The 25,771-nt window shown below is 40.6% G+C and overlaps 1 protein-coding gene across 1 annotated transcript in view; it reads right to left on the bottom strand.

The window, feature by feature from the left end:
• Positions 1 to 25,771, bottom strand: part of GALNT8 (polypeptide N-acetylgalactosaminyltransferase 8) — a gene marked incomplete at its 5' end in the record, with an annotated part of 51,830 nt that overhangs the window by 6,383 nt on the left and 19,676 nt on the right. The window contains 8 exons of the mRNA XM_079139878.1: positions 1,476 to 1,643; positions 3,976 to 4,071; positions 4,574 to 4,711; positions 6,171 to 6,356; positions 17,243 to 17,357; positions 17,886 to 18,083; positions 18,926 to 19,109; positions 23,729 to 23,895. Coding sequence (XP_078996004.1) covers positions 1,476 to 1,643; positions 3,976 to 4,071; positions 4,574 to 4,711; positions 6,171 to 6,356; positions 17,243 to 17,357; positions 17,886 to 18,083; positions 18,926 to 19,109; positions 23,729 to 23,895 — 1,252 coding nt within the window. The remainder of the gene's footprint in view (positions 1 to 1,475; positions 1,644 to 3,975; positions 4,072 to 4,573; positions 4,712 to 6,170; positions 6,357 to 17,242; positions 17,358 to 17,885; positions 18,084 to 18,925; positions 19,110 to 23,728; positions 23,896 to 25,771) is intronic.

Raw genomic sequence — 25,771 nt, 5'->3', positions numbered from 1 at the left:
GTGATTCAGAATAAACCTCTGTTTATAGGTCGATTATCTCAGGTACTTGATGTAATGACAGAAAATTGAGTAGCATGCTCTTCTTCCTTAGGAAAGAAGCATCCTCTTTTCTTTAAGCTCAGCTCTCCAAGCTAATACCCCAAGTCTGCCAATCTTTCACTTGTTCCACAACCAGTTATTGAGTGCCTGAAATGTTCCAGATGTTATAACAGATGCTAGAGAGAAAACAACAAGCAAAATCCAGACCCTGCCCTCCAGTTCTCAGCTGAGTGGTGAAAAGAAGCAAGAGAGCAAAGAGTTCAAAGAGATAATGAGACAAGAGGGGCAGTGAGAGCACAGAAGAAGAACCCATCCTACTCCTGCAGGGTCATGGAAGGCTTCCCAAGGAGAGACTGTCTGAAGCCAGGGAAGCACCATGAGGTTATTCTGGTGAAGAAGTCAGAGAAGAGGGAATGACATCTGCAAATGGGCCTAAGGTAGAGTGAGCATGCCTCAGGCTGCAGTGCCTGCAGTTCCTCGAAATTGTAACTTAGATGGAGGTAAGAGGAACGGGAAGGCATTGCCCTCCGCCTCCCTTTAATTGATATTATCTAGTTCAAGGAGACTTGGATGCAAAACCTTTCTGAAATCATAACCAAAATTTTGCACATAGGTGACCATATATTTTTTCTTGGAAAGTTCATTAGCTAGCAGCAAATTCTCAAAAGGGTCATTGGCTTTAAAAAGATAGGAATTGCTGAATTAGATTGTTCATGTTTTTAAAAATGTCACACCTGAACCTAATGCAGTTACCCATCACAAATCATTACCTCCCTCCATCAGGACATCACAGTCTAATGAAAGTGGCTGAAGAACACATATGATTTTGAAGCAGCCCCAACATGGGGCAGGTCACACATAGATGTGGTGAGCCCAGTCCTTTATGTCATTGTCACATGAATTCTGCCAAATTCCCTCTACCCTGTTCCTGGTCATTTGATGTTGAATTTAAGGCCAGGGCTTTTGCTTTAGTCCCTGTTGGATTTCAGCCTAATCCTCTACACTCCAACAATCATTAAAAATAAAACTAATGGCAATGACTAATATTCATCCAAAACTCCTATGTGCCAGGAAACATGCCAAATGCTTCACGATCCTCTCTCATTTAATCCTCCCAACAGGCCCACAAAGTAGATACTATTATCTTGGTATTACAGACGAGGAAGCTGAACATCAGAGAGGGTGAGAAACTTGCTAAAGATGACTAAGCTAGGATTTGAGCCCAAACTTTATGAAGCTGTAGCAGTTCCAGTATTTCTCCTCCTCAACCACCCCTGCCTTAGTTAAAAACCTCCATGTTTCACACCCAGTTCCCAGCTTCAGTCTTTCCCCTACGTGCTGCCACAAAAATTAATTTTCTGAAATGTTACCAAATCACGTCACACCTTTCAAACTGTATTTGAATCTACTTCCCCTTTAAAAGGCATATGACTCACCTGCTTAAAATCCCAATATATGTGTAGCCCACTTTTGGCTGCCTTGGAACATGGCTCCAAAGTAGGCTTTTCCCCTTTGCCAGGGTCTGTGAGGCAGCGGTCATCAATGTCTGCCTCTGCAATCAGAGATCCCACGTAGAATTCCCCAGTTTGGTGGTAGTAGGTATTCTGGAAAAGACCAAGGGACCTGCCATGGCATAGTCAGCAGGAGGCCTCAGCAATATAGGAACCCAAGGATGGCTCTCATGCCCTCCACGCTCAGGGAACGTGGAATTCCTGGCTGCAAAGAGTAACCTCTGCCTTTTTTCCTCACACTAGTAGATCCCAGGGAGAAGTCCAGGCTTACGGATGGGCACTTGGAACACCCCCTTTCCTACAAGTTCTCCAACAGAATCATGGTGTGTGTGGATGAGGGAGCTGTTCTTTGAAGAAAGAACTGTAAGCCCCAACTCTGAGCTTGTTGTCAAGAAACTTTTCAAATTTCTCATCTGATATTGACTGGCTCAGTGAGCTTGGACAAGTAGGTTGTTTTCATGTCTCAAGTTTTTCACCTCTTAAGCAGGAATGATGTCTACCGGGTGTACCTTAAAATGTTCCTGTGGGGCATTGTGCAAAGTAAGATGACAGATCTGAATATTCTCCAATTAAAAAAAAACGTTCCCTAGCTTGGTGCCAACCCACTTCTATGCTGCAGAGGACTCCCATTCCACCTCTCTTTTCTTTAGCTCCCTGCTTCTTTCTTTGCAAGAGAAGAACTGGTGGCTTCACCTGTCAAGTTTCTGAGCTGCACAGGAGCAGGGAAGATGGAGGGACAGTAGGACAAGAGGGAAAGAAAGGGATTGAAAGCAATTGCCAATGAAAACATCTTCTGAAGAATGACCACAACAGAGCAAAGCCATTCTACCTGTTCCTGAAACTGAGCTGCCTTGCTGTGACATTTTGAATGAAACAGAAAGTACTTACTTAAAGACTAGAGATATAGCTCAGTGGTATAATGATCCTAGCATCCAGGAGGCCCTGGGTTCCATCCCCAAGAACAAACAAAAAACCAAAACATACACTCATACACTACTGGTAGGGTTGCAAACTAGTGCAGCCACTCTGGAAAGCAGTGTGGAAATTCCTTAGAAAACTTGGAATGGAACCACCATTTGACCCAGCTATCCCACTCCTTGGCCTAAACCCAAAGGACTTAAAATCAGCATACTACAGTGATGCAGCCACATCGATGTTCATAGCTGCTCAATTCACAATAGCCAGATTGTGGAACCAACCTAGATGCCCTTTAATTGATGAATGGATAAAGAAACTATGGTATAGGGCTGGGGAGATAGCTCAGTTGGTAGAGTGCTTGCCTTGCAAGTACAAGGTCCTGAGTTCAATCCCCAACACCATAAAATAAAATAAAATAAAATAAAAATAAATAAAGATAAAAATTAAAAAAAATTTAAAAAAAGAAAGAAACTGTGGTATATATACAATGGAATATTACTCGGCCATAAAGAATAAAAAAATTATGGCATTTTCAGGAAAATGGATGAAATTGAAGAATATCATGCTAAGTGAGATAAGCCAATGTCAAAAAACCAAAGGACAATGATCTCACTGATAAGCGGATGATGATACATAATGGAGGGGGGGTGGGAGGGAAGCAAGAATGGAGGAAGGAGGGACTATACAGAGGGAAAAGAGGGGTGGGGGGGAGGGAAAAATAACAGAATGAATCAAACACCATTACTCTATGTAAATGTATGATTACACAAACGGTATTCCTCTACTTCATGTACAAACAGAGAAACAAGTTGTACCCCATTTGTTTACAATTAAAAAAAAAACAAAAACAAAACTAATGAGCTGGGGACATAGCTTTTAGACCCTGGGTCCAATCCCCGGTACTGCAAAAAAAAAAAAAAAAAAAAAAAAAAAAAACCAAACAAACCAAAAAAAGCAAAAGAACGCCCTAATGTAGTAGCTAAAATGGGGGCATTTGGCCATCAACATTATATCCATATGGTGGTCTCTCAATGTAATATTATATCCCCTACATGAACCTCAGTATTAATGTATTATTCATGCTAAAGAATGCAAGACTAATAAAATAGTTGCCCTGTGGCTCTAATATTAATGTTATAGTCATACTACGGTATGTAAAATTAATATAACAGATTCTTCTGGATTTAGTCCAATTGAATATCAGCGTGCAGCATGTGAAATTAATAGCTTCCCTTTGGCCCTTAATGTCAATATATGTCCATGCTGTGGCATCCAAAAATAATATAATAGCTTCACTATTGATTTTAATACTAAAATGATAAACCATTTTACATGAAAAAAAAAAAAAAAACTATTTAAAAGTTTGAGTTTTGCCCTTCCTTGTCACCCAGGATACTCTACTCTTGTGTCCCCATCATCTAACACCAAGCTTAAATCTGACAGAGGTTACCAGGAGCTAAGCCAAAACAGACTCACAATGTCAAGCAGGAAAGACTATGGAAGTTACCTGTGGACTGAATTCATGGCAGGGATACATGATGGGGGCATTGCCTGGCCCAGATCCTTGATCCAAGCAGATATTCTTATCCAATGAGTTTTTCATCTGAAGGGAAAACAACATGACCACACAGTTGGAAAGATGAAACCAAAGCTTCCCCAGGACCTGCATTTTCCACAAACACCATGAACACCAGAAGCCAACAGCAAAAAGGAGTAGAAACTGGGACCCTGGCAGCCATGTGCTGAGCACTGGGAAACAAGCTAAAGCTTAGGTGAGGTGTGGCTGTGCTGCCCATGTCCTGGGAACATCACCCCCTGCAGACCCTCACAGCAGACACGGAAGGAAGAACCAAGAGTGTCAGGCAAGGTTGCAATTTGCAAAAGACTAGAGACAGACAGCAGGGGGCGGGGGGGTGGGGGGGGGAAACAGGGGTTGGGAACAAGAGGAAAGGAAGTCTCTCAAGGGCAGAGAGCTGAGGAAGGCATGGCAGAAAGGGGACACACTGGGCAGGAAAACCCTTGGCTGGGTAGCCATATGATTTGGGTTTCATTGTCTTCCACAAACAAGCTTTCAAAGTCTAAAAAATCCATTTCACAGTACATACTCTTCCATAGCCCACAATGTTGAGGGTTGGCTTCAGGACTGGATAAACATTTTTCAGGTACCAGTCAAAAGTTTTACATTTCAATTTCTCCCGGAGTGAAATTCTGGAAGAAATGTCTCCATAATCAATTCCAGAGTTCTGCAAATAAAACACCAAGATTTCTATGCCTTGGTTCATGAGACCTTCCTGACTACACTAATGAGTATGGACCTTACATGAAGGAACTAAGGATTTTCTTGGCAGCCTGGAGGTAACCTTGATATTTTATATTTCCAGGGAAAGTAAAAAAGCAACCTTGGGAACCTCTGCTGGTTTTCAAAGACATTTGCAAAGTCTGCATGGAGTGAGAAGGGGTATCACAGTTCATTTCTCATCATAGCAAGCTGAAGCAGACTGCTCCTGTTTGGGATGATATTTCTATCAATAAAGTACAAAGCATTTTTAAAAGTTCTGGCACTAAGATTTGGAGACTTTCTAAAAGTGATATTTGTGAGGAATCAAAGCAATAGAATACTAAAGAGACAAAATCGAGAAAGAAATGCAGAACCCACATGTGTATCTGCCCTCCTCCCAGAATGTTCCTCTGCGGTTCATTTCAGATCATCCTTGCAGAAGTTCATTTGTTTGGGGGCAGTTCCCTTTATAGCTTGGCACAGTCGCAATAGGACTCTGTAGAGATAAAAGAGCTAAGGATATCCTAAAGGGTATTTGTTTTCCCATCATACTGTGGCATACAGAAGAAATTTGTATGAACCATGAACTAACTTTAGATTATCGGCACCTTGAGTTGTTAAAAGAATGATTTTCATGACTTTGAATTCTAAAGAAGGCTCAGGCTTCTCTGCCCAATTTTACATTCTTCAGAAATAGCACTTCCATTGTTTAACCTGGCCCCTTATCTCACCTTGTCTTGGACTTTTCCTCCTAGATTTGTTCCACAGTCTCCCAACCATCCTAACTCTCTGGTTTCTGGAGGCTACTTTAGGACCCACTGTGGTAGAAGAAGAGTCTGTGTACAAAATAAGCTCACCATGCTTGAACCCAGAGCCAGAGCTCTGGGACAGAAGATAGCATATCACACCAACCTCAGGTGTCAGGGGCTCAGCCAAGAAGGTTGTCCTCAGGTATGTGCATCCAACAAGACTAAAGGAGCTCCTCTTACTACCCCATGTATCGCTGGCTATGCTCATGTCCTCTTAACCAATTCCTGATGTCCAATTTTACTCTGCAAGGATTCCCCCAGTATAGAAGAATCTAGAAGCCAGATTTCCTTGCATTGAGCCTTATGTGGTCTAATTACTGTCTGTTCCTGTGTTATCTTAAACAAGTTTCTTCCAATTCTAGATGCCTTGGCTTCCTCACCTGTGAAACACACCCCATAGGTGGCTCTGATGGTTAATGTGTTAGTACATAAAACACTGTCTAGAACATGATATTGTCACATAAACGTTAAGTGTCACCATTATCATACCTTGGGACCTTACTCTAATTCTTTATGGTCACAACAGTATATTTATTCTGTCGCTTCCCATTCTCCACCATCACCACCACTTCCTGCTCCTATCTTTCCCCTGCTTCTGTTCAATCCGTGGCAAACCTGGAGAGGTATGTTCCAGGCCAAATACACCATGTGTTTGTACTCATCCATCCAGATTTCAGCCACTCGCAGAGCATTGCGCTTCAAGACAATGCCTAGGTCCAAGGCATAGGGCTTGTGATATCTCTCCAGATGAGCAATCCGGGAGCAGGGTAAGATCTCAATCCTCCCTCCACACTGCCACACCTGCAAGAGAAGGAGAAAAAAAAAATCTCTTGTATAGATTGGGCCCTGAAGTCGGTGAATTGCATGGCCCAGTGATTCACAAGAAGGCCGCATTCGAGGACCATTTTTTAAAGACTTCAAGTTTAGTCTTTCTACTCCAAACTCTAGGTTGACTCCCAGACTTATTCAAATCATCCATCCTAAAAAGCCTACCAAACTGCTTCCCTCCTCAACTCCTACTTTCTTCCTGAAATCCTCCTGAAAGGACCAGAGGAGGGGCTGCCTCTGCTCCCCTATCACCAAGGAAAGGGCCCAAGTCCTAAGAGGCACCATACCCTTACACTAGACTTAGCTTCCCATGACCCTTCTCTGCCGCATGCCAGACACAAGGCAATAGGCAGACAGGTGCTAAGGTGGCTTCCATGATTCTTCCTCTCAGTGCTCACACCTTTGACTAATCCCTTCTCGTTGAGTCGCCCACCTTTTCTTTTCTTTTCTCTTCTCTTCTTTCTTATTCCAGGGATTGAATTCGTATATGCTCAACCACTGAGTCAGCTCTTTTATATTTTTTATTTTGGGACAGGGCCTCACTAAGTTGCTAAGGCTAGATTTGAACTTGAGATCCTCCTGCCTCAGCCTCCCTAGCTGCTGGGATTACAGGCATGCACCACCACACTCAGCCCTCCCACCTTCCTCTGACTGATAGAACATGATAGGGGTTACAGGATGTACTTGATTATGTGTATTTGATTACATGACATAAGACTGTAGCATCCATCTTGCTAGGAGATGCTCTCTTTCATTGACTTTGAAGAAGCAAGCTGCCATGTTATGAGCTATCATATGGGGAGATACAGTTGACAAGAAACTAAGGGTGGTTTCCAACTGATAGCCAGCATAAATTCTGAATGCTTCCTTAGTCTGTAAGACTTTAGGGAAACAGATGGAATCAACAATCATGTGAGCTTGGAAGCAGATCCTTCCCCAGACAAGCTAATATGAGAACCCAACCTTCTTGCACACCTTGAATGCATTCTTGAAGAGGGTCCAGCTAAGCTGTGCCTAGACACCTTAGATTCCTAGAAACTGTGAGAAAAAGAATGTATCTTGCTTTAAGATCCTAGATTTGTGATAATATTTTAACCAATTCAGGTATTTCTTGACCAAAAGCTACTATGTCTTGTGATCCTGTAATAAAATTAACTATTGGAACAAGAAACTTTAAATTTAAATTACTGATTTCCATTTATGAAATAGTGTTATTGATTATCCTTGCCCAACAGTTCTCAAAATTTTACTGTCCCAATTTATTCTCACTTGCCAAACTTCACTTCTCTCTCTCTCATTCTCACTCTTGCTCTAGTTGTCTCCATCCCCCCCACACACACAGACATGAAACTTCTGCTTATAATAATAATGGATAGTTTCATGTCACACACTATTCTAGTCTTTTTGCGAATTTAACAATAATGCAAGCATTACTGTTAACCTCATGTAAGTAACTTTCCCACACTTAGCAGTGAACATATGACAGAACTGGATTCTGAACTCAGGCAATTCACATGTGAATCTCTGGCACAGTGAAATATAAATTTTTACTAGCTTTCCTTTTTCATCCATCATCTCCATTTACACATATCCATGAGCATCATCACTGCTATGGCCACTAGATGTCAGAAAAAAAAAAAAAAAGTGCTTCATGCAGCTCTAATGTTCTCTAAGGTCAGTTATTAGAGGGAAAAAAAAAAAAAAAAAAAAACCTAACAAGTACTTAGAAGAAAATACTTAGCATCAACAATCATCAGGGAAATGCAAACCAAAAACATAATGAGCTATCACCTCTCCTCACTTAGAATACTTATTATCAAAAAGACAAAGGAGTCATCTAACAAGGATACAAAGAAGGGAAACTTTTATGAATTTTGTGGTATGTAAATATACTGAAAACAGTATAGAGTTTCCTCAAAAAATTAAAAATAGAACTACCATGTGATCCAACAATCCCATTACAAGGTATATATCCACAGGAAATGAAATCATAATATCAGAGAGAAACCTGCAGCATCGTTCACAATAGCTAAGAAATGGAATTCACCAAGGCATCCATCATTGGATGAGTGGATAAAGAAAATGTGGTACATACACACATTGAAATACTATTTGTCCTTAAAGAAGGATGAAATCTGTCAGTTGTGGTAATGTGAATGGACTTGGAGGACATGATTTTAAGTGAAACAAACCAGGTACAGAATGCCAACAGAAATTTGGAGGGGGGATTAACTGTTGGCAGAATTAACAGAGCTAACAGAGCTTACTCATGTGCAATCTAAAAAAAGATCAAGAGCATAGAAGCTCAGAGTTGATTAGTGGTTACCAGAATCTGAGTAGAGTTGGGGGACGGATAGGGTACCATGTCACAGCTGCACAGAAGCAATGAGGTCTGGTGTTCTGTGGCACATTAGGATGCGCAGAGCTAAGAGTGATGCATTATATGACTCAACAACTGATGAGAGGATTTTCAATGTTATCATAAATGATAAAAGTTGAAGACAATGGCTAGACAGGAAGATGGCAGATGTGATCGAGGCAGCAAGTCCTCACAACACAGAAGGGAGGCAGCCAAGAGAAAGCAGAATGGAGAGTGTGACAAAATAAATGCTCTGAGATGCAATATTCCAAAGTCTAGGAGCTGGAGAGGCTGGAAGATGGGTTACCAGAGTAGAACACAAACTCAGAGCGCCCTAAACCCAAACCTGAAGCAGGGGGGAGAGGGGGGAGGGGCAACAGAGAGAGAAAGCGGGAGTGAACATCTCAGCTCAACCACTTAAAAACTTTCGTAGAGACAGACAAAATTTAAAGTGCCACCATAACAGAATGGTCCTTAAAGCAGCATAAACAGCCTAAAACCAAATTGTGAAAGGAAAACTGAACCCAGGTCCGCAGCCATCTGTCGAGCCCTCAGCCCTCCAGTCCCGCCCTTCACAGCGTCTTCCCATGCCCATGCAAATTAAACCAGGGGGACGTCCCCTGCAGGGGGAACCCTTAAGAATCCAGCCAGAAAGAAGTCTAGATGGACCACTACTAGTAGTAAATCTCTGAAGTCCCCTGCCCTTCCCCCTTACAAGAACACGGGGGGGGGGGGGGGGGGGGGAGCAGAATGGGCTGCTGAGGACCTGCGCCAGGGAGCCAGGGAAGGGCAGGGCTGTGCAGCCTTGTGACCCAGGCAAGGGTGGAAAGCTCTGCTCAGTGTCTACCTCCTGAACTCAGACAGAGTCAGCAAGGAGGTAACTTTGGCCCTGATTCACCAGGCCCTAACCACTGACGTTGACAGGAGGTACCATGGGAAGCCTAGTGAAGTCTCTGGGACTGCAGCTGCCTGAATGTTCAGTGACATAGAGATCCAGCAGAGTCTACATGGCAGGATGGGCCTGACCCCAACATTACCTAGCACACAGCCTGACCAGTGATCACAACTGGCAAGTGACAGGGCATTGTTTTGATACTCTTGGGACCTGGCATCAGACTTAGAAAACAGAGGGAATCAACGCCCACCATTCACAACCTGGGGTAGTGCAAACTAGAGTCCAGGTGAACCACCAGAGACTCTTCACTACAGCACCTCAGAGACCAGTGTCGGCCAGGGAATACTTCTGCACCACAGAATACCCACCAAAAATCCATAAACAGAGTTCCTGAGCTCACAGACAGCCACCAGGATCTTCACTACTGAGAAAAGTATTCTGTCAAGAGGAGCAGGTACACAGTGACCCACCGCAATCACACTGACATTCCAGAGCCTGCTCCTGAACCCTGCACACAATAGAAACAACCAAGCCACAACACTGCACCCTCTGAACAGTCAGCTGCGGGCCCCTGAGCTGACAAACTAGAAGCTTCTGGCAGGAGGTTCAAAGCAACTAGTGAATTGACTCCTGTACCTCTGCAACTGGGGAGAGATCCATAGCCAAAGATTTATGAGCATCTGCTAAATGTCCAAACCCCAATGCAATACAAAATAAGATTTCACAAGAATATTCTTCACCTTGACATGGTATACTATAAACAACTCTAATGTCAACTTGGCAAACCACGTACAAAAACACATTAAAAAGATAGTGCACTATGATCAAATGGGTTTCATTCCAGGGATGCAAGATTGGTACAACATATGGAAATCAACAAATGTAATTTGCCACATAAATAGACTTAGGTACAAGAATCACATGATTATCCCAATAGATACATAAAAAGTATTTGACAAAGTACAGCACCCATTCATGTTTAAACACACTAGAAAAACTAGACATAGAAGGAACTTACCTTAATCTTGTAAAGGCTTTGTATGAATGGAGAAGAAATGAAAGCATGTCCTCTAAAAATAGGAAAAAGACAAGGACTTCCATTTTCACCACTCCTATTCAACATAGTCCTTGAAACTCAAGCCAGAACAATCGGGCAAGAGAAGGAAATTAAAAGGATATGAATAGGAAAAGAAGAATTCAAATTATCCCTGTTTTCTGAAGATATGATGCTATATTTAGAAGATCCAAAAAAAAAAAAAGAATCCACCAGAATATTTCTAGAACTCATAAGTAAATTCAGCAAAGTAGCAGGATAAAAGATCAACACCCATAAGTCAATCATTTTCTTAAACTTCAATAATGGAAAAGAAATTAGGAAAACTATCCCATTCACAATGCCCTCAAAAACTCAAATATTTGGGAATCAATCTAACAAAGAGGTGAAGGATCTCTACAATGTAAACTATAGAACACCAAAGAAAGAAATCATAAATAATTTTTAAAAAAGAAAGAAATCAAAGAAGGATTTAGAAGATGAGAAGACCTCCCATGTTCTTGGATAGGCAGAATTAATATTATCAAAATGGCTATGCTACCAAAAGCTCTATACAAACTCAATGCAGCTTCCCTCAAAGTGTTAATGATGATCTTCACAGAACTAGGAAAAGCAGTTATTAAATTCATTTGGAAAAATAAGAGACCCATAATAGCTAAAGCAATCCTCAGCTGAAAAGCAAAGCAGAAAGAATCGCAATACCAAACTATTACCACAGAGCTATGGTAACAAAACAACATGGTACTGGCACCAAAACAAGCTGAAGACAATGTAATAGAATAGAAGACACAGAGACAAACTCGTATAAATACAGTTACCTCATACTAGACAAAGGCTCCTTAAACATACATTGGAGTAAAGATAGCCTTTTAAACAAATGCTGTGGGGAAAACTGGAAATCCATACATAGGAGAATGGAATTTAACCCCTGTCTCTCACCCTGCACAAAACTCAACTCAAAGTGGATCAAAGACCTAGGAATTAGATCAGAAACCTTGCAACTTCTGGGAGAAAATGTAAGCCCAACACTCCAATATGTCAGCACAGGAACTGAATTCCTCAACAAGACTCCTAAAGCACAAGAAGTAAAAAAAAAAAAAAAAAAAAAAAAAAAAAAAAAAAAAAAAATCAGTAAGTGGAATGGCATCAAATGACAAAGCTTCTGCACAGCAAAGGAAACAATCAATGGCATGAAGAGAGAACAAACAGAATGGGAAAAAAATCTTTGCCACCTGCACCTCAGATAGGGCATTAATATCCAGAATACACACACACACCAAAAAAAAAATTTTAAAAAAACTCAACACCAAAAAAACAAATAATCCAATCAATAATTGGGAAAGGTACTAAATAGACATTTCTCTAAAGAAGAAATTCCAATGGTCAACAAATATATGAAAAAAATTTGAACATCATTAGCAAGTAGGGAAATTCAAATTAAAACTACACTGAAATTTCATCTAACTTCAGTCTGAATGGCAATTATTAAGAATACAAGCAACAAAAAATGTGGGGAGAAAGGTACACTCATACATTATTGGTGCAACTGCAAATTAGTACAACCACTCTGGAAAGCAGTAGGGAGATTCCTCAATAAACCAGGAATGGAACCAAGATATGCCCCAGCTCTACTGCTCCTTGGTATATATTCAAAGGACTTAAAATCAGCATTCTGCAGTGATGAAGCCATATCAATGTTTATAGCAGCACAGTTCACAACAGCCAAGCTATGGGGCCAATCTAGGTACCCTTCAACAAATGGATAAAGAAAATATGGCACATGTACACAATGGAGTATTTTCAGCCATAAAGAAGAATGACTTTATGGCATTTGCTGGTGAATGGATGGAACTGGAGACTATGGAGCTAAATGACATAACCCAGTGCCAAAAAGCCAAAGTTCAAATGTTTTCTCTGATATGCAGAAGCTATTCTAAAATAAGGGGGCGGGGGGGTAAAAAAAAAAAAAAAAGAGTAGACAAAGGGGAATGAAGGGAAAGGAGAAGGGATTGGATAGGGAAAGATTGGAAAGCGTCTGACCTAACTTTCCTGTATACATATATGAATACACCACAGTGAATCTCACCATCATGTATATTCACAAGACACTTAAAAAAAACACAACCATAAGTAAATAGCAGAAAGATCAGTAGAGGGAAGGAGACACAGAGTGGGAAGAGAGGAGGAAAATGAGAGTACTGGTTACTGAATTAGACAATTATATTCCATGCTTTTTTAACTGTGTAAAAATGAATCCTATCATTATGTATAACTTAAAAGAACCAACAAAAATTTTAAAAACCTTAAATAAAAATATGAACAATAAAAATATGATGGATATGCTAACTACCCTAATTTGATCATTATATTGTATCCACCTGAATCAAAACATCATATTGAACTCCTTAAGTATGTAATGATTATTATGTATCCATTAGCAAAGTAAAAAAATAATGAAGAGAAAAAAATGAGTTAAAAATGAAAACAAAGCAGAAAAATTAAACAAAAAAGGCAAATAAGCTTAATGCAATTGTATATGCCTGTAATCCCAATGACTCTGGAAGTTGAGGCAGGAGGATCACAAGTTGGAGGCCAGCCTCAACAACTTAGGAAGACCCTGTTGAAACCAAAGTTTGAGACACAACTCATTTCTCTGCTTTGATTGAGAGCTGGAACCTGTGTAAGCTGCAGGCTTCTGCAACCTAGAAAGCCTGTTTTAGTGTTAGCAGCTAATCACAGCAAGGTATGCCTACTGGCATTGTTTCTGAGGGTTGCAGCCAGCAAAGATGGATTCCTCTCCAGTACTATCAAGTGGTGTGTTGCAGCTCTAAATAGTGGACTATCCTCTGCAGTGTTGCAACAGAACCCAGCAGCTCACCACCAACTTATTCCTAGAGTCCTGTCTCACATATCTGAAGAATGAAATTCACAGAACAATGGAAGGCAAGAGTGAAATCTATAGGATTTATTCAAGTGAGAAGAATAGAAACAATTCTCACAGAGGCAAGAGGGGGCCCCCACTAGGGGTTGTCCCCTGGATGTGCTAGTCTAGGGGACTGTATGGCACTTTGCTCAATGTTAATGATTCAAATTTATGCCAATCAGAGCTTGGAAAAGTACCAACACTATTGGTTAGCCCTGCAATCCCATTCAGGTCTGCCCAGCTTCCATTTTCCCACTGGGAGGTCGAGTTGTTGGATAGTGTGTGCTGGGGAGTTCCAGCCATGTGTAATGGGCATCCTCACAGACTGGGCCAGGCTGCTATGGTGTGACAGGTGGGTTCACCCTGGCTCACCTCCAGCCCTGGCTTGCCACACCTCAGGCCTGTACTGGCTTGGTGGGCTCTGTGCAGCTTCAACCTTTGCTTGGTGGCCCACTCCCCAGCCTGCCTGGGCAGCCACTTCATGACTTGAGGACAAGGGCTTGGCTTCGCTGTCTCAAAATAAAAAATAAAAAGTCTCATGATAGAGCATCCTTGGGTTCAATTCCCAGTATGAAAGAAAGAAAGAAAGAAGGAGAGAAAGAAAGAAAGAAAGAAAGAAAGAAAGAAAGAAAGAAAGAAAGAAAGAAAGAAAGAAAGAAAGTCACATACATAGAAACCAAGGAACACAGATATGAGAATTGTTTTATCCAATAAAAGGAAAGCGTGATCCTTCTCTTGATAATACTTATATTTTCATAAGACTGTTTTTAAAAGCCACAGTGTTCAAAAAAAGTCAGAGTTCTACATGTGAGATGGAAAATGGAAACAGAGAGAACCAGCATTACCAACACAGAAACAATGAAGGTCTTCAGTCCAAAGATGGAGAATTGGTTTTCCAGTCAAATTCATTCAAAGTTTTGGTAGGTAGGAAACACCTGGCCACCATGGAATTGGGGTCATCTTCAGGGCTTTGCTAATTATTCATGCAATAATTATTTTCATTTGTATTTTTTTTTTTTTTTTTTTGCATTTGAGTCAAATTGTTCCTTTAAGATCTATTCCTACATCAATAGTTATAGAAAGAATAACTAGGCATGTGACCAACTAGCTGGTCCACATTTCCCAGACTCCTCTGCACACACGTGATTAGGTAGTAGCCAATGGAATATGAGAGGAAGCAATATGTCCAACTTTTAGACACCACCCTTTGGAAGAAAGGGCATGTTCTCTCTTTATGTCCTTTTCACTGGCCAGAATACAGAAATGGAGTTGAGTGGGTCAGACCCACAGAATAGAAGATTCTTGTTCCCTATCATCCTAGAGTTGGAACATCAGTCTTAAACTGCTTATGTTCAGAGTTATGGGAAAGTGAAATTGATTTCTATCTTGTTTAAGTCTTTGTTATTTTGCCCTCCATCACAGAAGCTGAATGAGCATTCTAATTAATATCTTTACAAAACCAACTCAAACTCATTATTACATTTTAATTGCACCATTATTCTTAGGAGAATGCTTCTCTTCATTTCACAAATGGGAAAACTGATCAAGACCTCCAAACAAAATGTTAGCTTCTTCTACCGAAGTGATTGTGGATTAAGATAAGGCCCAGACTAGATTCACAGTTCATATGCTAACATATATATGGGGTCCTGAATCAGTCCTGGTTGGGCACAACATCCGGCTGTAGGGTCATTCATTTCAATTAGAAAGATATTGAAGCAGGTTGAACTAAATAAATTCTAAACAGGAAATTATCTTGTTCCTCCCAATACAGCAATGGGCCAGAGATCACCTGGTCTCAAGCACAGAATTTCAGCTGAGACGAGAGAAAAATAAAGTCATTTTCTAGAAGCTCAGTTCATAGTGACATGGCAGAGCCAGAATTAGAACCTAGGTCCAACATTTTTTTACAATTCCACCCCAACATTATTATTATTTTTATCACTAACAATTTATTGAGCTTTTACTATGTGTCAGCCCCCACTCCAGGTATTTGTCAGAGCATGTATGACCTAGAGACCTTCATGTTGTTCAACAAACCCAAGGGTCGGGATCTTCTAACAAGGGCCTGTAGATTATACAGAAGAGGTAAAAGGGATACTGTGGAAGGACTATATTTATGCATGAAACTTGTTCTAAATCAATTGTGATGTACTGAATTTATTGTCTTCAATTCTTCACACCACTTTGAACTTGGCCATGTGACTTACTTTGAAATAGCCACATGGTTCCACTTGCCCTCTAGTGTGCCATGAGCGCAGCTTTCTTTCCCTACATAGCTACTGAGCAGAGCATAGTCACTCCCACCAACCCCAGCAGGACCTGCAGATCTGTAAGACTCGATAATTACTTCTTTAAATCACCAAGTTTGAGGAAGTTTGTTATGCAGCATTTTTGGCAATAGCTGATACATTGATAAAATATGAACCTGCACTTGGAATTTCTCTGGTTGTCTCAGTTTGCACCTTGAATTCACTTATAGAGCCAAAAATTCAGGTTGTGCATTTGACCTAATAAGTAGGGGAAGTTGTCAGGAGCAGGCAAGAGGTAACACTGTTGAGGTATGAAGCTAGGATCATTGCTGACACACAGAAACGGGGAAGAACTCGGGTTGGATTGAGGATGCCAATGCTGTTCCCCTTCCCAGCTATTTCTCCTGGATTAGACTGCACCTGAGCATAGACACAGATCCTATGTCCATTGCTCCACTTGCCCATGTAGAAGCAGGTAGGCTGCCCATTCAACTACTTTCCCTAGTCCCTCTATCCACTCAAGTTTTTTCAATCTTTGGACTTACAGAGTCCTCAAAGTTGTTTTATCCAGGAGATGCTTTAAAAATGCCTGGAGTTCTCAGGGGAAAGAGGGTCAAGATCTGCTTAGCCTCAGCTCTACCCCTTCCCAATCATACCTTCCCAATCATAGGCCAAAACCAGAAAGCTGCACTACAGATATACTCTTGCCTGCCTCTCAGTGGCCTAGTGACCTAGAAACATAAGAATGTGTCCACCTCTTGAGACAATAACATTCAGCCTTACTTAGGATTCCATAGATCTTGCTACCTTCCTATTGTCTCCCTTTCATTTTGTTTTTTTTATTAGTACATTATGATCATACATAACAATGTGTTTCATTGTGGCATATTAATATATGCACCTAACACAATCTTCTCCATTTCATTGCCCAGTGCTTCTGTTTTCCCTTTCCTCCTTCCTCCCCCAATCATAAGTGTCCCCCAGAAGTCATGTTGCTGTAATATTGGTTGCCATTCTGTGGCCTTAGAGGGAGGTGATGGAACTGTTAAGGGGTGGAGTTGAATGGGAAGAAGTTAGATTGGGCTGTGCTCTTGTAGGGGATGTGGGGACCCTGCCACTTTCTCTGTTTTTGCTTCCACAGTATCATGAAGTGAGAAGTTTTCTCCACTACATGCTACATGCCATGACATGATGTACTGCCTTGCTATGGGCCCAAAGGCAACAGGGTCAAGCAACCATGTACTGAAACTGTAAGCCAAAATAAACATTTCTTCCTTTCAAGTTGCTTACCTCAAGTATTTTGTCACAGCAATGGAAAGCTGACTAACATACTCCCCTTTGGCCTTGTCGCACAAAGAGGAGGGAAATGTACGCACCCTCAGGCTAAGTTCCACGTTTTCTCCTCCATAGACCAGCATCCCACCATCCAGAACCCCAATCTCTCCCAAGAACAGTCTGTTGGCAGCCATGATGCCCATGATGGAAGGACTCCTGTAGAGCACACAGCAAGAGAGTCACTCATTCCTCTATAAGGAACAGGTCAGGAGGGAGGTAAGAGTGGGAAGCCCATGATGGGCTCTACCTAAGAATGCTACCTAAGCCTCTTCTTATCCTGAAGCTTTCCTAAAATCCTTGGGCTGGACTAAGGGCATGGAAGTTTCCCTCAGACACTATGCTATCAAACTTCTCAAATTATATTAAAATTACAGCTTTTTCATCTTGGTCTCCTTTCCTCAGAACTTGATAATGCTTGAAAAGGACCAAGTGTTTTCTAAAACATTAAATAATTGGCTTGATTCTTATATGAAAGCCCTGAGTAGCCCAAAGTGTCTAGCATTCTCATCTGGGGTCAGCTCATCATGTTTTTCTCCCTCTCTCTCTTATCCCTTATCCTTCACCCTGGCCCCTCCACTCTTCCATTCCACTTCCATAACTAGCACCAAAGATAAACAAAACCCACACAGTTCACTACTGCCTTCCCATGTTCTAAACAAGTCCCCCGAGCCTACTCAGACTTACTTCACTGGAGCAGTGACATCGTGCAGATCAATCCAGGCTTGTGGCAGTGCATCATACCGGCACCACAGTTCCCAGTTAAACCCATCCACTGCCAAGTCATACTTTACCAGTTGTAAAGTATCAAAACATATTTTGTCAAATACAGGAGACACAATCACAGTGCGGTCTTCCTGAATCCTAGCCAGGATGGGCTCTGCCCTAGAAGAACGTATAATTAGTCCAACTTGGGTGTGAGGGCAAGCAGCAAGAGTTAGCCCATAAAGCTGCACCACACACCTTGCCCTGACATTGAGTGTCTTCTCATTTAGACTGAGCTGGCTGATGAGTAGGACTTCCCTGAGTACAGAGAATTGATGCAACTTTCAAGGTAGCCAGGGCTACTAACAGCTGACCCATGTCAAGAGCAGATTTGAAATTAGTACCCAAATATTAACCCCAGGTCATTGTGAAACAGGACTATCAGTGTTCTGCCAGAATTTATATGATCTCTTGAGTCTCCCTTTGTCCAAAATGCTACTTCCTGTGTGATTGTGATTCTCCATATTTTCCATGTAATTTTTTTTTTTTTTTTTTTTTTTTTTGGTACCAGGGATTGAATTCAAGGATGCTTAACCACTGAGCAACATCCCCAGCCCTTTTTATTTTTTAATTTGAGATAGGGTCTTGCTAAGTTGCTTAGGACCTCACTCAGTTGCTGAGGTTAACTTTGAACTCATGATCCTCCTGCCTCCAAAGTCCCTGGAATTATAGGCGTGAGCCCACTGTACCAAGCTCCATGTAATCTTTATATCATGTACTTTCAGGGCTTGGAAAAATTGTATGAATTACCAACATAACTTTCCATACTTCCAGCCCATTATTTTTTTCTTTAACATAGCTCCATGTTTTTTAGCCAACCAGAATTCCTGAGTCTTTGGAGAATCCCTTGGTTTAAGGACTGGTGTTGACTTTCTTATTTTTACAATATCCTGTCTTATATTCAGAACATGTGTGATGTCTCTGATCTGCCCTTACTCAGAAGAAACCTCCTAGAACCTTACCACCCAACATTCACTTCAATATGTGCATCCAAGATGGCAACCACATCAGCCGTGGCGGCTTCCCAGCCGGTGTTGCGTGCTTGAGCAAGACCTTTTCTCTCAGTATGCCGAATTATTTTCAACAATCCAGGATACGTCTGGTTATAAAGCTTAATCTTCTCATCCAAGTACAGCTTTAGTTCTCCTGCCAACCAAACACACATCCACAGAGTGCAATAATCATTGTGGTACAGAAATTTGATACTATTTTATAATAGTGGTTGGATTACCAGTGTAAGATAAGTAATTCTGCAACCTGACCTAAAAATAGGTAGTATTTTCCTGCACATAATTCTTCTCTCTTCCACCCCGAGGTTTAAACTTATTATTCTTAATTTCCTTTACCTCACAATTAAATTATCTTAGCATGACAATCCTACTTAATAGGCGCCAGTCACTGTTAGAAGTGTATTTTATATATTCAGAAATTCTTCTGAGAATGAGTAGGACAGACCTGGTCTTACAAAATTGGAGATGGTGATGGACAACTTTGCAGAGGCAGCCTGGAACATCTTCTCCACAGCTAAACTCACAGGACTTTCTGGAGAACCCATAAACAATGGAGATCGATTTGTTTTGCATATTCCTAGTTGGCCTACTCAAGGACTAAATGGGCCAGAATGTGTAGACTAATCTTTTTGCCAACTTCTTGCTAAAGAGTTTACTCCCCAAATTATGCAAACAAGATTCACTATTCCCAGACTGTTTATAAGCTTTTTTCTTCCCTCCCTCCCCTTCCTTTTTGTAAATCCTGTCTGTGCCTTTATTCTTTGACTCAGCCTAACAGCTGCTTTCTTTACATGTATGAAAACAACTTTCATGCAAATCGGTAAGCCATGTGGAAAACACCTAACCAAATGACTGAGTTATTGACTGATGTTAACCCTTTAATTCTCAAAAATTTCTATGAGATAGGCATTAGGTTACAGATGAAGAAATTGAGAAAAAAAAGGGGGTCACACTTCCAGTAAGTGGCTCGCCTCGGCTGTGAACCCATGCTTTCTTTAAGCACCACGTCACACTACCTCAAGGGCTGTGACTCTCTCGTGGAGTTTATCAAGTCCTCTCCCATCTCCTCTCCCTTACAGCCCAGGAATGAGATTATCGCTGGTTCTTTTCTCAAAAGAGGACTATACTTATGAGGCCTGGCATGGCCGGGACCTGGAATCAATACCTACATGAATATGACACCAAAACTTGCCCCATTTTAGAACTTTCCTAGTTACACTCAAAAGCAATTCATTGAATTATTGAAGGTGTAGAAAGAAAGCCAATGAGTCTAAGTCCACACCTGGAGGTATACTTTCCCAGGTGTGTCTTGCCTTATCTTTTAAGATGGGAACTTCTTGAAATCTCTGATAGCTTCTTCTGTGGGTGTCTAAACTCTAGTTGGGTTGCTATCTGATTCCATGTCACTTCCCATTTGGGAATGGTTTCTTCAACTTATAAATACCAGAAAATCTATCAGGACCTTTTCAACTCCAAAACTCTAATGAGCCACAGACTCTGAAAAGCAAATTTGAAATTAGTACCCAAGTATCACCCTCAGACCATTGCGAACCAAGACCATCAGTATTCTTCCAGAATTTACATGATCTCTTGGGTATCTCTGTTTCCAAAATGGTGTCTCTTTCCTGTGTGATTCTCCACATTGTCTATATAATAATCTTTTATATCATGCAGCATAAGAATTAAAGATTTATTCCAGGGTGCTTTTGACTTCTGCATCTATGCTCACACTATTCTTTTCTCCAACTCCCTATTCCCTCCTCACCCTAGCCCCTGAGTCTTTTCTTACTTTCTTTTCATTTTCAAAACCTAACAAGATTTCAAATCCCAGTGTCAGCCCTGCTCCTCAGGGAAGGCTCCCTACATCATCTCGGCTCCCTCTCTGGGCTTTCTCGTGCTAACTGATAGCTCACTTGATAGCATTCTTCATACTTTGAGGTATCTCTCCATGGTGTGTCTTGCCTTGCCCATTAAGATGGGAACGTCTTGAAATTTCTGACAACTTCTTCCCTATACAGTGCTTGTCACATGGTAGAAACATAATAGCTGTTGATTTTGGAATTTGCCTAAAACTGGGGAGAAAATTCAGGATTGCAATTACATTGATATAATTCCAAAAAGTCTTAGATCAGCTCCGATCATGCTTAAAATATTTGATTGATGCAAATAAAGCTTCACATCTAGAGAAAGAAAGTACAAAACAAAGAAAGAAAGGGAAGAAAGGAAGAAATACAGTATTACAAATTAAACTGAGTTGAGCAAGGAGCAATAACACTTGCTAGCATTCATTGGGAGCAACCTTGTCCTAAGGACTTGGCACATATTATTTAGTCCCCCATGTGGTCCTAGCAGGTAGGCACCATTATTTTCCCAATGTTACAGATGTGGAAACTGAGGTATGAAGTACTTAAGTGACCTGTTCCCAAAGTCACATGGGTAGTATATTTCTCTATAGTATGCACAGTAGAGACTTCCTATTATTCTCCCCAGAGATTTCTGAAATACGCTCACTGAATGTCAGTGTAGCTGATGTTTCCATGGTTAATGAGAAGTTGACTCGTGCTCCATTGACCAGTCAAGGAATGACTAACAGATCCCTTTTCTGTGCCATTTCAAACAAATTTTCTTTATGAAAAACAAAAATGGTTCCAAATTCAAGTTGAGAGGGATGGATTGTATGATGATAATGTATCTTAGACTATAGGAAACTTTGTTTGAATTGTCTTTGTCTGCCCTATGTTGGTATCTTGTATTATCTATTTTATTGTTTCACAGGAAAAAAGTCTTTTTGGCTCAGACGGGGAGTACTAGGAATTGAACTAAGGGACACTTGACCACTGAACCACATCCCCAGCCCTATTTTGTAGTTTACTTAGAGATAGGATCTCACTGAGTTACTTAGTACCTTGCTTTTGCTGAGGTTGGCTTTGAACTCGTGATCCTCCTGCCTCAGCCTTCTGAGCCAGTGGGATGACAGGCTTGTGCCACCACACCAGGCTAGGAAAAAGTCTTGAATTAAGTCTTAGCCACTCCCCATGGAGCATGGAAGTATACAGCCATTGTAGAGTTCTTTCCCCACCCCCAAATATATTCATACTAACCACCATACATATATATACGTATATATATATATTTTTTTAATATATATATATGTATATATATTTAAATATTAATGGTCTTCCAGCTCAGTGCTTACATTTGCCCCCATGAAGAAGCAGAATCCCAGAGGTAAAAGGACTTGGATAAAATCATCTCAGGTTGCAAGGAATTTCAGCTGTCTTCAATTGTCATGGGTAAACAACTGAATTTCCTACTTCTTGTTAGAAAGTCAGGTGAACAACGTGGTATCAGGTTTAACATTTGAAAATGGGTGAAACTACTCATTCTCTTTTCTTTGATTTTCAGTGGAATTTTGCTCTAGAAAAGGAACCTTTTATTTCTTATTTAGTTACATTGGAATGACAAGAGAGGAAGGCAGGTAATGGAAGAAAATAAATATTCTTCAGTGTCTGGAAACCCAAAAGGGAAAGTTTAAGTTGTCATTTTGTGTGTGTGACTCTCTCCTTAGGGAGACCTTGAAGCAATGATAACCCACCTGCACTGAAAGATCCTGAGGGAAGAACCAAATTCTGCCTCTGATGGACCACCACCTCACCTCACAGCCTACATAGCTAGAAAATCCATTTTCATCACTAGCCCAAATTTCTGGCTTTACAACTTATTTCTAGTTTATTTTATTTGGTGCCCAAAATTAATAAAACTAGAGCTAACTGGACATAATCCATGTATTATATCAGTGAAAATAGTGGTTAGTATGGAGGATCTAGACTAAAGTTTATGGTCAAAACTTAATTCTATCACCAGCTATGTGACGTTGAGCAAGCTCCTTGGTTAGTCTGTGCCTTAATTTTTTACATCTATGTAAATGGTAAAAAAAAAAAAAGTGGCTCCTTCCTCATATTGTTATGATCATGATTAAAACTGTTAATACATGTAAGGTGTTTGGAACAAATAATGTTATAAATGATTATCCCATTTAATTCTCACTGTAGTTTATGATGTTATTATTATCAACATCCATGTTTTCCATGTAAAAAAACCAGAGCATGGAGAGGTTAAGGTACGCAAGGACATAGTGCTCAGGAGGAAGGAGCTGGGACTATGAATTTAGAATCAAGGACTCAGCAAAGACCACTCTCTGACTCTTCCCCCTGCGTCCTCCTTGGGTGGGCTAGACCTCAGCAGAGTCATCCTGTGAGCAAGAACTGTTGCCACTGTGGAGAGTTTCAGCACCCAAAGTTCTTTTACCTCAGGCTTCAGTACCAGGAGAGATTGATCTTTTCCTCATAAAGTAGCTCTGAATCCCTTCCTGGTGTCTGAGGTTCTTTTTGAGACCCCCACCCACCTCACCCTGTCAAGTCTCCTTCAGGATGCATGGAAAAGGCACAGGTGACTTGGGAGTCACACCGTCCTGGGACTGACGCCAACTCCACACTGACTTGCTATGCAATTTGGGCACACTGCATGAGCTGTCTGTGTCTTAGTGTTCTCATCTGTGCAATTGAGATAATGATCTTCTCTTGGCTTTGTGAAAACTAAATGTGGTAGCCCAAATAGCTCCTCATTAAATTTCCCTTTTCTTTTCCCTCCATGAGAAGCCTAAGGTGTCCCAAATCTTAATCAACAACCCCTTTCCAGCCAAGTACAGATGACAAATGGAAATTTTTATGACTATTCCTTGCTCGAGTTGCTCACCATTGGAGCTGAAGTCATCCACCAAAATGATCTCCTTCAGCAACTGAGGCGGGGTCCGGCTGATGACACTGGTGATGGCCCGTTGTATAATGGACAGAGATTCGTCCATGAATATGAGGATGACACTGAGGGATGGGAGTAGGGAAGGGTACGTCTTCTGAACACACCTACAAGAGACCATTTTTACAACCATATTATATTTAATTAAACATTGATACTCCACCTTCCTCTTTACTACATATGATTTTACATCAACCCATCAATCCCCCAAACACATTAGAGAAGGAAACAATTGTTTACCACAATAGCAAGGAGCTTTTATATTTATTTACCCAAAATTAGTCTGCAACATGGATAAAATCGATTTCCTTTTTTTCTTTTTCTTTTTTCCTTTTTTTTTTTTTTTTTTTTTCACTTGTGTGTGTGTGTGTGTGTGTGTGTGTGTGTGTGTGTGTGGTACTGGGGATTGAACCTCTACCACTTTACTGTATTCCCAGCCCTGTTTATCTTTTATTTTGAGATGGTCCAATTTTTTCTTTTTATCAATCTTCTGTAGACATTTCTATTCAGATACCCAAGTCTCACAAGGAATTCCCATTCTTCTCCCATGCTCAAATAAGCTTCCTTGCCAGCAGCCTTCTTTCTGTCATTGTCACCACCCTTTCCCCGTGTTCTCAGACCTTTCATCACCTTTAACACAACCCTCCACTTCTTCACTATCGACAGGAGGCAAATCCTCCAGAGAATTGTACTTGATGCATCTTTTAAGTTATACACTATGTTTATGGAATGCCTACCATATGCTAGGCACTAGTTTACTCTTATTTTTATAGCTTTATTGAAGTGTGATTGATATATTGAAAACATCACACATTTAATGCATATAAATTTGATGGGTTTGGACAGATGTGTGCACCTATGATACAATTATCAAATCAAGGTAATAAACATGTCCACCACAAAAATGTCCTTGTATTCCTTTGCTTTGTATGTGTATCTAGGAACACAACATGAAATCTATCCTCTTAACAAATATTTAAGTATATAAAGCTGTATAATGAACTATAGGTACTATTATACAACAGATGTCTAGAATTTACTCATCTTGTATAACTGTAAATTTGTACCTATTGAACATTTTTTTCCTTACTGAAATTAAACCCTATATGCACACACTAAAAGATATTGCTGAATCATTGTTATCTTGAGGAATTATACATCAGAATTATGCACTCGAAATGGGAACTTAACCCTGATAGTGTTCAAGTTCTTTCTGAATGAAATGTGTGAGCAGATCATGCTTTCTTGGCTTTACTGTGTTGCTTATGGAAAGGTCTGTAAGAGGTCCCTTGTATGGAGAGGCACACTCAGGTGACCTGAGGTTCCAGGCTGTTCTGATCCCCCCCATCTTCCACTTCCTCTTGAATTCTGCATATTACAATTAAAATATTTGGGGGCATAGATTTTACTGAGTGGAATTAAAGCATCCAGCATTCTAAAATATGTTGGAAATGTTGTTTTTTAATTTTTTACTTGTTCTAACTAGTTATACATGACAGTAAAATGCATTTATGCACTTTGATATATCATACATGAATGGGGTACAGTTTCTCCCTTTTCTGATTGTACATGTTATAGAATCACATTGGTCATGCAGTCATACATGTACATAGGTAATAATGTCTGTTTCATTCTACTATCTTTCCTATCCCCATATCCCCACTCCTTCCATCACTCCCCTCTACCTAAAGTAACTCTGTTCTTCCCTAGTGCCACCTTACTTATTGTGAATTAGTATTCACATATGAGAAAAAAACATTCAGCCTTTGGTTTTTTTTTTTTTTTTTTTTTTTGGGGGGGGGAGGGATTGGCCTATTTCACTTAGTATGATATTCTCCAACTCCATCCATTTACTGGCAAATACCATAATTTCATTCTTTAAGGCTGAGTACTATTCTATTGTGTATATGTACCACATTTTTTTTTTATCCACTTATCTGTTGAAGAGCACCTAGGTTGGTTCCATAGTTTAGCTATTGTGAA

The sequence above is a fragment of the Sciurus vulgaris genome (genome assembly GCF_902686455.1).
Source record: "Sciurus vulgaris genome assembly, chromosome: 5".
In the NCBI taxonomy this organism is placed as follows: Eukaryota; Metazoa; Chordata; class Mammalia; order Rodentia; family Sciuridae; genus Sciurus; species Sciurus vulgaris.
The sequence above is the reverse complement of the archived record's forward strand: the minus strand, read 5'-3'. Positions and strand labels throughout refer to the sequence as shown.